General features: G+C 34.2%; 1 protein-coding gene across 3 annotated transcripts; it reads left to right on the top strand.

Annotated features, from left to right (window-relative positions):
• The first annotated feature begins 1,709 nt into the window (after nt 1-1,709).
• On the top strand, nt 1,710-6,876 carry LOC128243108 (galactoside alpha-(1,2)-fucosyltransferase 2-like). Of its 3 annotated transcripts, none has more exons than XM_052960640.1 (4): nt 1,743-1,816; nt 2,511-2,624; nt 4,333-5,100; nt 5,369-6,876. In XM_052960640.1, exons 3-4 carry the CDS (start codon nt 4,389-4,391, stop codon nt 5,791-5,793), a joined length of 1,137 nt encoding a protein of 378 aa, XP_052816600.1. In that variant the 5' UTR covers nt 1,743-1,816; nt 2,511-2,624; nt 4,333-4,388; the 3' UTR covers nt 5,794-6,876. The 3 variants fall into 3 exon arrangements, with proteins under 3 accessions (XP_052816601.1, XP_052816600.1, XP_052816602.1); XM_052960642.1 differs by having other exon boundaries at nt 4,333-4,983; XM_052960641.1 differs by lacking the exon at nt 2,511-2,624 and having other exon boundaries at nt 1,710-1,816.
• Nucleotides 6,877-16,220: the final 9,344 nt, after the last annotated feature.

Genomic DNA, 16,220 nt, shown 5'->3' on the forward strand with positions numbered 1-16,220 from the left:
GTCCCGCGAAGGCGACGGCCTTGGACGCGACTCGTCGAGACCTTTCCATCGGTATCTCGTTCACCTCGATCGGACCACAGACAGCGGAGATAGAAGCAGGCAAGTTTCGCCCGGGCGCGGCCGACCTCCTCGTCAAGCGGCGGCCCAAAGTACGGGGAAAATACCGTATTTTCAATTTCGCTTCGTCGAAGCCAGTGGCCGGGACCGGGGAGACTTTCGAGCGGCTATGCACAACGATTTGGGTTCCGTTTGAAAGAAATCGACGACACCCGTCAGACAATGTCTCATTTGAATAGGTTCCTGTCCGTCCACGGGTCCCTGGTTCGAGACCGGCCGGGAGGGACCTTGAGCCCTAGCCGAGGTCGGGCTTCCAGCGTTGGACCCGCAAACTTGCCCATTGCCACTAAACCGGGTTCATGTTTAAACTTTTTGCAACTGAGCATGTTTCTGTAGCTTTTTGCATATATATTGACGGCTTTGGACGCAACCCGCCGAGACCTTTCCAACTGTACCTCGTTCGCCCCGATCGGACCACAAACGGCAGTGATAGGAGCAGGCAAAGTTTCGCCCGGACTCGGTAAGGCTTCTCTTCGAGCGGCGACCCAAAGTACCGCGGGACCAAGAGCCCGTGCCGAAGCCGGACTCCCCTGGTTGGACCCGGAAACGCGACGGCAACTTCACTAGGTGGCCCCTAAGTACAATTTGCTGTTATATGAATTGTTCTTATATAATCGAAACATTATCTGTTAGATGGTTCACATTGTAGAACACGCACACTTTGAAATAAACTATTTCCTAGTTGTATACATTGTGTTGTTTTATATACCCAAAGATGTGCTGTTTTCCAATCGATGAACAAGATCGAAGGATCGACTTAAGAAAGGGTTATTTCGCAAAGGCCACCGTTAAGCCAATTGCCCATGCTCATCAAAGGCCACCATTGAACAAATCGCCGCTATTCATCAAATGCCATTTTAGAGCAAAATATTAAACTTTTTTTCGGCCAAATATTCCTACCAGAAATGTGTTCACTCATGTCCTAGGAAGTTTTTATGTTCGTAACCCTTACCTAACCCTAGGTGTTTTTTTTTGTTTCCTCTCTTTTAATGCTGCTGTTTATAAGGTGGCCGCCAACTGTAAACTGGCTACCAACTGTAAAATGGCTGCCAACTGTTAAGTGGTTGCCAACTGTAAAGTGGCAGCAATACATAAAGTGGCTGCGGATGGGGAGGAGGAATGCTAAGCTTCACATTGGTTGATGCTGCTGCTGAACATATATTGGCTGCCAACTGTTAAGTGGCTGTCAACAGCTTTAAAGTGGCAGCAAACAACTATAAAGTGACGGCCATACATAAAGTGGTTGCTTTTGCTGAATATATAGTGACTGCTGCCAACTGTCAACTGGCTGCCAACTATAAAATGGCAGTCATCTTTAAAGTGGCTGCCAACTGTTAAGTGGCTGCCAACTGTAAAGTGGCTGTTTATGGCGGATGTTGGTGACTGTGGCTGCTTTGCGTTATGCGGCTGCTGATATAAGAGCGTCTGCTGAGGTCGATATTCAATGCTAGTGTTGATCGATCTCTCGAAAAGACATTTCCATCGATACCCTGATTGACAAGATATGCCCAAGTACGGTCCAACAACAGCCCTCGCGTCACAAATTATGTAATTGGAAACTATAAATAAATCAATTTTAAGCTTAAATTTGATAGCATTTGAAATAAGATACTGTTAATGATTCTCTTTGAATAAAAGTATATTAGAATAAATTTATTTCTGCCGTAGGAAATGTCTATGGATATCTGGAAATATCAAGGTATTACACATTTGCCTGATCTTTTAATAAAGGCTTTGACTGTGACTCTTCGTTCAATTGAAGTTATGTTTTGTAACTTTTCAACAAAGGATTCACAGTGTTTAGAATGAATTATTTATTTTGAGTAAACTAGTTCAGTCTGCATTGTGTTCAATTCTCAGAATATCTAATGTGTTTGTTTTGTCTAATTTTCGTTTTCTTTTAATATTAATCAAGTTATCTCTTTAACATACTTCCTATACTTCTATATGTAAATTTCGCTAGAAATGTAATTAAAATATTGTTGATCAAACTGTTTAAAAATACGATGTTCGCGTGATGCTCCGAAATAACGTACGAGTCTCTTGACCCTGCTATTTAAATTGCCACATACAATTTAAAAGTGCATTACCAATGCATCCACAAGGTGAAGTTCACACTATATGTTGAGAAAATTTAAGATTTCTATCGTAGATGAACTTTAAGTTACGGACAAGGGGCAGAGTACACAATCCGGTACACGAAGTGTGTGTAAATTGTACTTTATAACACCAAGGGTTCAATTTGAAAAGAAAGGTTTTCATTTGCACCTTCAACATGTTCTATTTCTCTCTTCAACCTGTGATTCTCCTGAACAACTTTCCTTGCAGCATCTTGCACTTGTCTTATTTGGCTTTCATCTGCAAGCGTTAATCTTCAGTGATCTTTTTTTCAGGTGCGTGAAAACCAGATTGCAAAATAGAACGCAATTCACCATCCCGCTTTTGTTTTCTTAACTTCTGGCATTTCTGACTTAAACGAAACATCTTCACTCAGAGACATGATTCAGGTGATGATCGCAACACTTAAAATAATTGTTCTGACTGCAGCAGGCTGCCTGTACTTCTCCCAGATTTCTAAAATTTCCTTGTTCAATGGTGGACCTAGAACAACAAAATAGTTTAGGTCAACAATGAATTTAATTTGCTGCAATTAAGTGAAGAAAGAACAAGCATTTTTGTTGAATTTATATATTAAGAATATTAAGAATTGACCAATTAACCTAGTTTCTGACCCAATGTGACCTAGTTTAAAAATAATTAACCGTTTCATTAAGGAAAACATTCTGATTAAGTTTTAATAATATTGGACTAGAAATATTGCCTTAAGTTTGTTCCCTATATTTGTCTAAGATTTGATATTTTCACCAAGTTTTTGACGCCATGTGACTCACTTTAAAAATGTTGTAAAGACCTCATCAAGGGGAACATCACAGCTTTACCGTTTTGACAACTTAAAATAGTCTGAATAAATTAAAGAATGTCATAACTGTCAATCTGTGAGAGAGCAGCTTGTCCTATAATCTAATTTAGTCTTTAACAGATAATTACTCACAGAATAACATCAAATATGGTACCGTGTATTTTTTCCTACTTATTAAAGGGGATCGCTCATGGTTGACACAAAGACAGCGCGCTCAACTATTCCGCCGCTTTTCAGTGTAAGAATTGAAAAGTTAATGTTATCTAACTTCATTACTTTAATAGGTTAGATAGTTGGGAATACATATCCAAATTTCAATGCAATAAATGATGTATTTACTGAGATAATGACTTAAAGGTGCTTACATTCAAAACATAAACCAAAGTGTGACGCCGGTGCTAGGGTGAGTTGTATACTTATCCTTATTCTTCGAATAGTCAAGCTAAAAAGACTCATGAATGTATCTAGTGTGATTGGTTGATTGACATTATCATGTTATATTTTAAATATTTTCATTATGGTTAAAATATCCAACAAGTTGTGAATGAGTCTCTGTGGCAGAGTGGTTAAAATCTGTTTTCTAACTTTTAATTGACTGTACCAGCCTGGGTCCGCTCTCGACTTAAACCATATTTGCTGTTTATACTTAATTTTTGAAAGGTTCCGATGCACTTTTTATAACAAAGCGTGTAATTCAACGAGAACGATTTGCACTTACAATATTACCATTCATATTAATTAGGTATACAGTCCTTTATTGAAACCAATTTTAATTCGCAGCGAAAATATTACTTAGAATTGAATTCCTTCGTCTGCAGATAGTATCATGATCCCTAATCATTGGGTTCAACTATTATTATTTGTTCAATTATTAAGTTTCCTCAAGTTAATGCATACTTTGATAAGAATTACCTTTTACGTTTTTACTTTATTCGAGATTGTTGGGATAAGAGCTAGGTTGTGCATACAAACTGGTTTAACCCCCAGTAAATTTACATTTTACTGACATTCAAAGGCGGTGCCTAACAATCCATGATTAAACATACCTAGTTTTTATATAGTATAGTTCATATATATATATATATATGTAATGTGTTGTTTGTGGAGTTTTGTGATGTTCTTCCATGCATCTGGTTTGTGATTGTTTGTTTTGTGTTCTATGACTTTGGCATTTACCCCGTATCATTAAATCGGGGTTTATGTTTAAACTTTTGACTTCTGAACTTGTTTCTGCAGTTTTGTTCATAACAATATTTTTTCCTCACACTAAGCATTAATATTAACTCTCATTACAGGTAGTCCTAGCTCAGATCTGCTGACCAAATGCACGAGGTGGCGTATGTAGCCAAACATGAATAATATAAAAATAATTCTAGCTACACTGGGTTTGATTATCATTTTGATAAATTACTCTTATTTGTACTTCATTGCTGTAAATCGTCCTCCAACAAGAAACAGTGACGTTAAAACTGAGAATTATTGCTTTGATGAACTTAAAAATGGTGAAAATATATCATGTAACCATAGGTCAGAAATACGCTCTATGACGATAGACGTTGATTGCTTTCAAGCATTTATGTTCACAAAGACGAAAAAAACATGGGTATTGGAACACAAACACAACACAACCAAAAAGTGCAAATACAATGGAACATATGAAAAATGCCCATGGGTATGCAATAAGTGTACCTTTATTACTATGAAAAATATAATTGGACGTACTGGCAATCAAATGTTCCAAGTTGCTTCGTTATTCGGAATTGCACGAAAACGTGGACTTATCCCGATTATACCATCCACAATTTCAATACATAAATGGTTTAACTTGCCAACTCTAAGTGAGGTTTCAAAACCTATTAATCAATTTGAAATGCATGAAAAGGCTTACGGGAAGTATCTTAATGAAATTGAGGACCTCGACGAGAATAAGAACTGGACCATTTCCGGTTATTTACAATCATTTCGTTATTTTAATACTTCAGACAATATAATTCATGAATTGTTTAAGATGAAGTTGGAAAAACAAATGCGTGCGGAAGATCTATTACGGTCATTTTCACGAAGTAAGTTAGCTTTCCCCGTTTAGTTTCGTTTCCTATTTTTAATCGGTCATCCGCTTGTAAGGATACTTAATGTTCAAAAAGTTGATTATACCATATGACCTCCTTCTTTTTCTTTCTTGTAAACTTCTTCTAGTCGAATGATGTTTACTAAACAGAAATTATAACAAATACTGAGGTTAAAATTAATATTTAAATACTCCCTCAATTTGAATCATACAGAATATCATTTGAAACATATCAATATTTAATGCTATTTTGTTCTTTTCAGACGACGAAATTGTATGTATGCATGTACGAAGAGGAGATCTATTAAAACAGATAAACATCAAACTTGGTTACAATCCAATTGATTATAGGTTCATAAATGTGTCTATGAACTATTTTCTACATAAATTAAAAAATATTACATTTGTTATTTTGTCTGACGACATTCCTTGGTGTAAAGAATCAATTATAGGTGAAAACGTCGTTTTCAGCCCATTTAAGGAAGCCATAGACGATTTTGCATTAATGATGTCTTGCAATCATGTTGTTATAACATCTGGAACATTTGGATGGTGGGGAGCTTATTTATCTGGTGGAACAGTTGTTTATCACAATGGATTTCCGGCTAAAGGCACCTTTCTGGACCAAGCAATGAACAGAGACGATTACTATTTTACGACATGGATTGGACTAGGTGATAATGATTAAAACATATGTAATTGATGAATAAAATACCTTTGCTTTTGGGTCGAGGACACATTTCAGTTTAAAGAATCACATTCAAACGATCTTTAACTGCAAAAACCTGTAAACCATGGCATTTTTACTCTCTTTTTTTATATCCAATGTTAGCATAATTTTTACTCTTTGTAAAAATGCTTACACGTTCTAATTTTTCCATTTTTTAAGCAGTGGGATATTCAAAGGATTTTAATCACATTTCAGTCTAGTCAACGGAACTATTCATTTATTTGTTTTTCAGTTCAGAATGGTATTCAATTTTACTCTAATTGGGAATTAAATAAATTGGGTCACGATTTAGTCTGCAAAGCATGGTAAATGAGCTTCATTGTTTCAAAAACAAGATCAAATTAATCACAATAGCTTGTGATTGTCAGACATTAGCCTTAGCATGTTAATAATCATTGAAAAAAGCGAGTGGTAAGCACACATTTGTGATTTCCCAAAAATATATGTTGATGTTTTTTTATGAAAAAAAACGGATTTTCGTAGAATGACTATTCCAAAAAGAAGATAAAAAACAAAATTAAGTCATACTATTTCAACTTACGAAGTGTGTTAAGTTTTGTTATTGGAGACATGATAAAGGTTGATAACATTTCGAAGACAAAAACATTTAATGAAAAATGTCACAACATTAAAACATTTGCGTGCCAATGCTAAGTGTTAACATTAATTGGGAAATTGTAGCTTGAAAACCCCAACTATAATTGGTGACAAAAACAGGCTTTTATTAAAGCAATGTAAATGTGAAAACATTTATCAACAAAATAAATCTGATAAATTTATAAATTTTCAATTTTGGGAAAACGTCTGATAGTATTACAAATATTTAAATGATATAACATTTATTCTGCAGCTATCATTTTATTTTCATCGAAATGTGATTTTTTTGGCGATTATTTTTGTTAAGCATTACTGAAGTTACATTGTATTTGACTTAGATATATAATTTTGGGATTTTCTGAAAGTACGGACACCTAAGTTAATTTCAGACACGCTACCAAAACATTTGTAATTTTATTTCACCTAATAAAATATCGTAAAATGTTCGAGCATTATTATTTTCTGCAACATTTTATACATTTAAACTTCATTTAAATCGGCTAAAACAACATTATACATGCAAACTGTACACATTTCTTACACGAGGATGATTTGAACAAGATGATACTTTTATGACACCCTGTTTACTACCTGTTAAAAGTAGAGTTCTACAGCACATGCCCCGAAGCTACGTGGGCTATTGGCATAACAGTAAAGTGTTGTATTGATAAGATTCATGGAGAGTATCACATGGTTTGTAAAGTTCATTTAACTAACAGCATGTACGCCAAAAGTCGGTGGTCAAAATGGTTATGTCAAATGTCCTCAGATTGACGATAATGTCAGTGTCTTGGCTTATAATATATTCTAATTTTGTAATGCAGGGATCAGATATGCATTAGTCTGAAACTGGAATATGCTAGGGAAAATTTAACATATTGACAACTAGAATAGTGTTATTAATTATTTCATTGAACCTTTTCGCCTGATAAAATGGGTACTAAACATTTTCCAAAGGAATGACATAGATAGAAAGCTACGCCTCTGATCTGAAAATCTGTATGATACGATTTATATTGAATGCTTATTTTAAGATCGTATTCAAGATCAAAACATACTCTGTAAAAACCATTGAAATTTTATTTTTAAGTCTGAAACTAGAATATGTTAGTTAATATAAATTGTATTATTTCAAAACATCTCATTCGTGATTGACAATAAAATATGTTATGTATTGCTTCTGAATAAGGAGGGGCTAGACATGGCAAGTTTAGCTAAAATAGGAGACGTGAACAATAAACCACATTGAGTGTAAAGGATATTAAGCCAATGTCAAAACTAAATACAAAATACGAAATTGACATCCCTGTAACATATTATTCACGATTAGCATATGGACACTTATTTAATGTCAAAACTAAATACTATGAACGAGTTTGATTCTATGTGAATTCAATCATTCTAGTTACGAAACCAAAGTGAACAAGCTAATTGAAATAGAGCCCAAAACAATCTGTAAGATAAAATAACAACACTTTACACATATTTCCACGATACAGACATTAGCATGATAGTACAGCCGTGAAATGTAATAAATAACTACTAGCAAAATATATACCAAATATACGTCTGGCACGGCCTTTAGGTATGCATTAGAACGCCAACGGCCAAATTAATGAATCTGTATTGCAGTCATAAGTAATTAATGGATGTGAGTAGCGTCTCCGATCCGCGGAGAATGACTCATGTAACGTTTCGGGTCAAGGTTACATTTTATAACTCATTGCCTCGAGACCTTACGAATCGTAGATAAAGATATAGGAATGCCTTGGGGATGACGCCCTAACAAGCGCCTAAACGGCGTAGATAAGGTGTCAACGCGCTAACCGGACAGAGTATTTTTAAAAGGCTGAAGAGACAAGGGAATCCTGGCGCCCCTACCTGCGGAATGTTTATACGCTTGTAACTCATCAAGAACTCCGGGTACTTTCCCGTTGGAGCATTCAAACTGAATGCCTGTCTTATGGAGCAAAATGCTTTGCCCTAACTGTGATAACGCCAATTCGCCGATGCGGAAAAGACTTAACAACGCAACGAGAACAGTAGCTTTATATTACACAGCATAATAGCCGTTCTCGCAGACGGATGGTAAATACGAAATGATGCTTTCCAAGTCGTTCAGACAGGATGCCAACTGTTTGTCTTTCGCACCATCCCGCCGATGGCCGCGTAATTATTTTTGTAATATGAATGCTTCAGTCGGACTAGGAAAGTTTTGAATTTTATTGAACATACATGTATACAATTGCAGATACGTATGATGTGACTGTTGAATGTTTGAGCTGACTTTGGCAAGTGGCAATAAACTAAGTAAGAAATACGACTGACACGGGCCAAGGAGCGCATTGAATGTAATACAGTTGGTGAAATGCCATGTTATGCTTCCAAGCATTCATTTCATTATTCAGCTTAGAGAGTGCTAAAGTTTTAACTTGTAATGCTTTGTAAATCTATCTCGCAATACTGAACACAAGTGAACTCCAAATAAATTAACTCACCCCGCGACGAAAACATTACATACTACTACGGCTTATTTTCCGTGTTTACCCTTTTACAGTTACCTATTTACGGTGCTTACCCTTTTACAGTTACCCATTTGGAACCCACTTAAAAGCAGGTTTGGCTGCCTTTATATTTCTCGAAAAAAGAAACATGATTAAGTTTTTAATCCCAATTCTTTATAAAAAGATAATAAAATGGAAAATCCGAATTGTGATGCGAAACAAAAACATGACCCTTTCAAGGTAATTTACGACTAGATGCCAAAGTCTTGTTTTAAATTATTGATAGTTCTTGGAAGACTAATGCGCCTCTTCATATGTTATTAAAACCATTGCTTTAATATGATAAGATTTAAGATTTACTTGTATGCAACGAATTTGGAGCAGTCAAAATTTCAAAACTTTATTAATCAAATGGACAAGATTTCAAGAAAAAAAATGCTATAAGACATATAACACACATCAAGCGACCAAATATTACCTGTTACAGAAATGATTTGTGATCAGCAGAATGTAGTAATATTTTATATTTATGTTTGCGAGAAAAATCATAACATTGTTGAGTTTGTTTCTTTTTCAATCATATAACAAGACACCAAGAGGAAACTTTTTCCCATTACTTATTTTTTAAATCCCATCACAAGGGAACAGACCAGATATATATTTTTCATACTGATATTGACATGCAAAATATTTAAATCTTGGGGATTATGAGGAACCATATGATTGTGTAAACGCTATGTGTTTTTGCTAATTCGAAAATCGTTAAACGATTATGATATTCAGATGATACCAGATATGATTCCGATATTAACATAACAGACAAAAAATCATATTGCATAACTGAAACTAATGTACAGATAAATAGATTGATTATTCAAACACAGGAAAGTGTAAATAAACAAATATATGGGCTAATTAAAGCACACACGAATGCTGGAAAATCTACTAAAGCGTTTGAAAAGATGTAACTTAAAGAATTAAAAAAAAAAAAAAAAAAAAAAACCACCGGATGGAAATTTTTTTTAACAAATGACGGACGACCTAATTGACACAGGTGAGTTGAAAACAGAATTTAACCAACAACGTACTCAGCGAGATGCCCAATATAATGATTGAGACACTCGAGTAAATGCTAATGATTCTAAAATACAAGTGGTGAGAGATTTGATAAGTACAGAGGACGAACAATTGAATAAGCTCAGCAAAATAACGCTAAAGATGAATCGGCTTTACTAAAAGACAAGATGTTATCATTACCAAATGCTGCCGATTTTATAGCTTTAAAAAGGAACTATAAAAAATTAAAAATGATAAGATTAATTTAATTTAAAGTTGATGAAGGAGTACGTTTATCAATTAAGGTGAACAATTTAGAAATTAAATTACGGTCACTTCAAATAGTTGATATTTAATGTTGTCATAATTTCCAGTTTTACAGAGACTGTGATCGGTAGTTTAAGCTTCCTCAAGTTAATGCATACTTTGATAAGATTTACCTTTTGCGTTTTATCTTTATTAAGAATTGTTGTGATAAGAGTAAGGTTTGTGCACATAAACTGGTTTAAACCCCCAGTAAATTTACATTTTACTGACCGTTCCAAGGCGGTACCTAACAATTCTTGATAAGCATACCAATTATTTATATATATAGTATTTATGAACTGTGCTGTTTGTAGAGTTTTGTGCTGTTTCTTGTTTGTGATTTTGTGTTCTATGTCTTTGGCGTTTGCCCATTGCCACTTAACCGGGTTTATGTTTAAGTTTTTGCTACTGAGCATGTTTCTGTAGCTTTTTGCATATACATTGAATCGCTGATTGCTAATAGTATTGCTCATCCCGATTTTTTTGGTTATGCTTTAAAGAAAATTCGTAAAATCAAAATGTTTCCAGCAGGTAGTTGGGCAGATAGATCCAATGAATTTCTTGGATATTATTTGAACCGTGGATATAGAGACAATATTTTGAAGAGTACTTGCCTCCTAGTTTTTGAAAAAGAATTCCTGAAACAAAATATAGGGTTGAATATAGTATCCTTACATAACTAATCTTTCAGTCCTTTGATTTTATGAAGATTTCGCTAATTCATGTTATCTTTAAAACATTTTTTGGCTGACTTGGAGTGTTTTGGCATGTGACGTCATATTCTTTAGATATTTTGCATAGGTAATCATTACATTTTGGAAGAAAATATTAGCTTATGTATGTCGCTTTTATTTTTAATAATGTTTTCTTTATTTGTTCCCAAAATTAGTACAATGTTGCTTTTTATTATGAAACTCTATTATCACACAGTTTTAAACCTTTTATTTTATAAGGCAGAATGTGTGTGATGCTCATAGTTTCAAACAAGGACTGCATCATACATTTTAAAAGCTTTTGCATTAGGTGCTCTGAATTGTATTCCTTCGTCTGCAGCTAGAGTTTGGATCTCTAATCATAAAAGTACATGGGGTTTACATAAAGGAAGTATGCATATATATATATATATATATATATATCTACTACAGATATTAAGGTGACCATATATATATTAATCTAGGCATTATGGGGACCGCTGGATTAAGGCGACAAAAATTGGTCTCCTTAATATTTTCAGTCCAGATTTGATGTATCAAATGTCAATAAAAATGTCCATTGACAGTAAGTTGATAAGCTTGAATGTTTATTTACGAGATCATTTCATTGTTTTAAATCTTATTCTCTTTTAATATTAAAAAAAATATTCTTAAACTTTTGTGTGAGTATATTTGTGTATCCATAAAAATAGCTATTAAGGCGACCAGGGAAAAAAATCATAATTTTGGTCAAAAATAGCTATATACTAAGCATTTTTTATTTGTTTTACTTTATTTAAAGCCTATTGTATATTATGCCGAAGTTTCATTCCATAAAAAACAGAAATGAAGAAATTCGATATTTCGTGTACCATCAGCATCCAAATTTTCAAGTATACAGAAATTTAACTTTCCGGAATATAACGGAAATTTTCGGGTATCTCCGTGGTACCATCTCCGTGCAATTATGCAGTATGGCGTTCATCTCTTACGGAAAGAGAATGGTAACTTGGTAAGTGTTTAAAATACATATTCAACGTTTTTTTTTTCATTTATTTTTATGACTTTTGTACAGTAGTATAAATCGTCCACCCTTTGGATGAAAAGCAAATGATTTATCCGGATTTTGTTCATCCGAAACTAAATCACTAGTATCAACATACGGTGTAATTTTTGCTTGTATTTTGGAGAAACTCGATAGATTTCTAGCAAACTTGGTTCACCACTACATCGTCGCTTATTATTATTTGGTATGTTCCAATCTAAAAAGTGATTTGCTCCCTTAACATCTCAGATTTTAATAAATAAAAGACGAAAGGATACAAATGCCTTACATTTTGTTTGTCAATGTTATGTCAATAGTCATTCTCATCACCTTTGAATAGCAAGTTAGAACGAACACTATCACCAATTCGTATTGTGGCTTTTTGCATGTGTCTTAAATTCTCATATTTGATAATAAATGCAACAATAAAATATTTCCCTTATTCTGCCACAGTTATGCACCAGTCAATTGTAACCATGGCCCCCAGGTCTTGTTTATACCGGGGATAGCAGGGAAAATGGGCCATGTTTTTACCTTCCAGGTGGACCGGCAGTGCTGAGTGAATGCGGTGTTATTGTTTTGCGCTGAAAACAGGGAATGGGCCTAACCTAGGATGTCCCCAGGGGCATTTGATGGGAACTGGTCATTTCGTAACCTTACCATTTCGTAACTGCTGAATCTTGGTTATTTCGTTACCATTCTGTTAGTCAATTCGTAACCGTCAAGTAATCAATTTCTCATATGGTAACCACCATTTAACAAGGTGATAAATAGTACACTTAGCACCTCGTTAAGTGTATTGTTCGAACGTGGATGTATATGGCACAGCAACCAAGACACCAATTGGGAGACATTACTCAAATTCTCACTAGTAACAATCCAATAATTTATGTTACTCAATAGTTATTAGATATATATATATCATGCTAAATTAGAAATGATTTATTATTCTACCAAAATATGTTAATTATTTTCTTACATTTTGCTTACTTATAAACAATAATTAAAGACTGATCGCAACGTATTTTTGAGTAAAATTACGTTTATATAAATGATCATTCTTGACCTATTTCATTGACTATATCTGTTTGAATTGTTTAAAACGAACAAAATGTTGTTCTGTTCTTTTCTCAATTGATCCATATTCTGCATACTTTATATCCGAAAACGACAAAAAACAGCCTTAAATTATTAGTTATGGTATTAATTTCCAATAACAAGATACAAAATTAAACATATCGGCACATTTTTAATACAATAAGCATATAAAAAGCGCATACTCTCATTCGGCAAACTCACTACATTTTACAATACTTCTATGCAATTTAAAAAAAATGAAATTCTAAAGTTATATGGTCTATATATTTAAAAGATATTGGCTTAAGGTCACAATTTCTCTCAATGGTAGAACATCTATGAATTAAAAAATTATTACATTTAACATTCAGCCTGCTTATAATATTTCCTTCGCAACATAAAAAATAGCTAGTGTGAATGTTTCTATTTGTCATAGTTTCAGAGTTTATTGGCAAATCGCACTACACTATTAGGAATAAAGAAGGAATACAACTACTAGATTTAACTTTGTTTATGTTGTTATTTTTATGTTTTATACTTACAGTAAGCTTATTTTGTAAATTCAAATGGTATTAAATTAATTCCTCATAATTATAGGAGTCAACGGTTAAGATATGACCATTCGATTTCTTAATGGATGAATTGACTTACACAATGGTTACGAAATGACCAACAATGAGCGGTTACGAAATGATCATAATTCATTTGACAGGGCTTTTACCAGCTGTTTGTCTGTGCAGAGCGGGAAATTTACCCGGGATTGGCTGGACCGAAAGTAAGTCCCCGCTATTAGCAGGACCTTGGGGGCCCATGCTGCAATTGACTGTTGCATTATTTGGATTTTTTCTTAACTTTACGACACGCCCCCCTACAGTATTTTATAGTCAAGTTTAGTAATATTTATTTACAGAAATTGGATTACTTAACAAGTAAAGTAAACTGTACTGAGCTTTTGAACAAACCTACATACTTCTAAATCAAAATTGATATTTTAGGGTCTACACTGAATAAACCCAAAATGTTAGTTTTGATTTGCTAAATTCGAACAGTATTAAGTCTATCCACACAAAATTTACAGGATCATCAGATAACAAATTGTCTAAAAATTCTCTGTTTGCCAAATAGGGAAGTCAGGTTTAAGTGGGGTTAAAAGGTTGCTATCTGTGACCAAAAAAATACTGTTCAAAATTGTGAGTATTCATTTATCTTTCGTTCAGTAAAGAGCATGCAATGGCATAGTGGTTGGATTAGATAATCTGACAGCGGTGCTGGACGTCAGGAGTTCAAATATTGTTGTGAGTTCAATGTACCAAAAGAATACCTTTGGAATACACGATTATCTATAAAAATGGCAGAGCAAATTGCCCATATTGTAGTAATGTCTTAGATCCAGCTTGGATAATTTGGACACAGTAAGCGGTTCACACCCAGGGAAATTCTCAGATAAAACAGCGCCTATAAACTTGAACATTACATTTTTCATTGAGACAATTAAAGAAAAAACATCATTGCTGATCTTCTGAAATCAAATCTTCTAACATTCAAATATTTAATTTGTTGGATGAACTAAGGTTTATATTGATAAGAGATTGCTTCAGTTGGATTTAAACTAATCACCAACAAAAATATATGCATTAAAAACACACAATGTAAACAACTGCGCCACAGATCTTATCTGCATGTTATGGGTTTTTAAAATTTAGCAGTTAAATATAGATTAGCATACTGGTAGGTCTGGTTGGTCTGTTGCTTTAGTTGCTAAGTAAACATTATGTCAGTGATTTCATCACTATTTCTATTAAAATATCAGTTTTCTTCTTCAGGGCTTCTCACATTTGCACCATTTTTTTACCATTTGAATCATAAAAAGATAACAAACACAAGAACTTAACACTTTGTGAATATTTAAGGAATGTAAGGGGTCAGATTTCAGATTGCTCATTATTTCTGGAACACTAAATACTTTATTTGATTGTGTACACTGCACTTTCTTGTTAAGCATTCATCCAAATCCTTTGGGTAAATTTTGGCAGAAAAACTGCTTTTGGATTTATACTGGTCATCAAAACCGGCACTGACAAAACATAAGACGTGTTTAATTAATGTGCGGGAAAGAGGTTTAAAGGTGTCCGCCCACAACGAAAGGCTTGCGGGTTGCAGTACCCCTTCAAGTAGTTCTTGAAAAAAATGATTCTCGCAGGTAGCATTTGATTATGTGTACATTGTATTTTTGTATGTATTTTCAAGTTTACACATGATTTATATAAGGTTTGTATAATTTTAGTTTTATTTAAGTTTTATTTTTTATTTTATTTTTTAAAGATTTGCCTGTCCCTGTCTGAACACTTAAATTCTTGGTCTTTGGACTATTGTCTGCAACTTCAAAACACACTTCTTGGAACAGGACACATTTTCCTGATATTTTATCCAGTTTGACTGCAATATAAGTTGTATTTATCAATAATTTAAGTAAAAAATTACATTTATATTTCCAGAATTACCTTGTAGTTATTTGTTAATTTGTTATAATTCATGGATAGGTTTATTGCGAGTGTCATGGAAAGCTGGAACTTTTCAGTACACAACATGCAAACTGAGAATGAACTGTGTGTGCCGGCTTTGTGCACAAAACGCAAGGCGGCTATGGTTAGTTGCGTCAAGATATCCTTGGGACCCCCCCCCCCCCCCTGGACACGCAATACAATTCGTGTTTCGCTGATAAGTTGGCTGGGATCAGATCATCCATTTAGGGATTTAGATATGTTACCCCAGCCACCAACCCCAGCCACCAGGCTGAATGTTTAACCGTCATCAGACACTCTGCCATGAATGTGAGAGAGTTTAAAGCTATTTCTTATTTTCCTGTGTAACTATATTGATGTTTGATTAAATTTACGCCGTCGTGTTACTGAGTAACAATTTGAAATTGGGCCAAAATCATCAAGCTAGAGCTTGGTATAATCTTTTTCAAACTTCTGGGAGATTTCTGCCCTTGAAAGTATTTGCTCGCAGCCCGCCTCAAAGTTACACGTTCAGTATTTAAAGCTTTCGGATACACTTTTTTGTTAATTTGAGATCTTAATGACGCTACATTGTACTTCTAAGTAA

This window comes from Mya arenaria, chromosome 8, assembly GCF_026914265.1.
Source record: "Mya arenaria isolate MELC-2E11 chromosome 8, ASM2691426v1".
In the NCBI taxonomy this organism is placed as follows: Eukaryota; Metazoa; Mollusca; class Bivalvia; order Myida; family Myidae; genus Mya; species Mya arenaria.

Bases quoted from the DNA above. Each gene is read 5' to 3' on its own strand.
- LOC128243108 (XM_052960641.1), top strand. From the start codon at position 4,389: ATGAATAATATAAAAATAATTCTAGCTACACTGGGTTTGATTATCATT. The intron at 5,101-5,368 runs GTAAGTTAGCTT...TGTTCTTTTCAG, and splicing joins ATTACGGTCATTTTCACGAA to ACGACGAAATTGTATGTATG.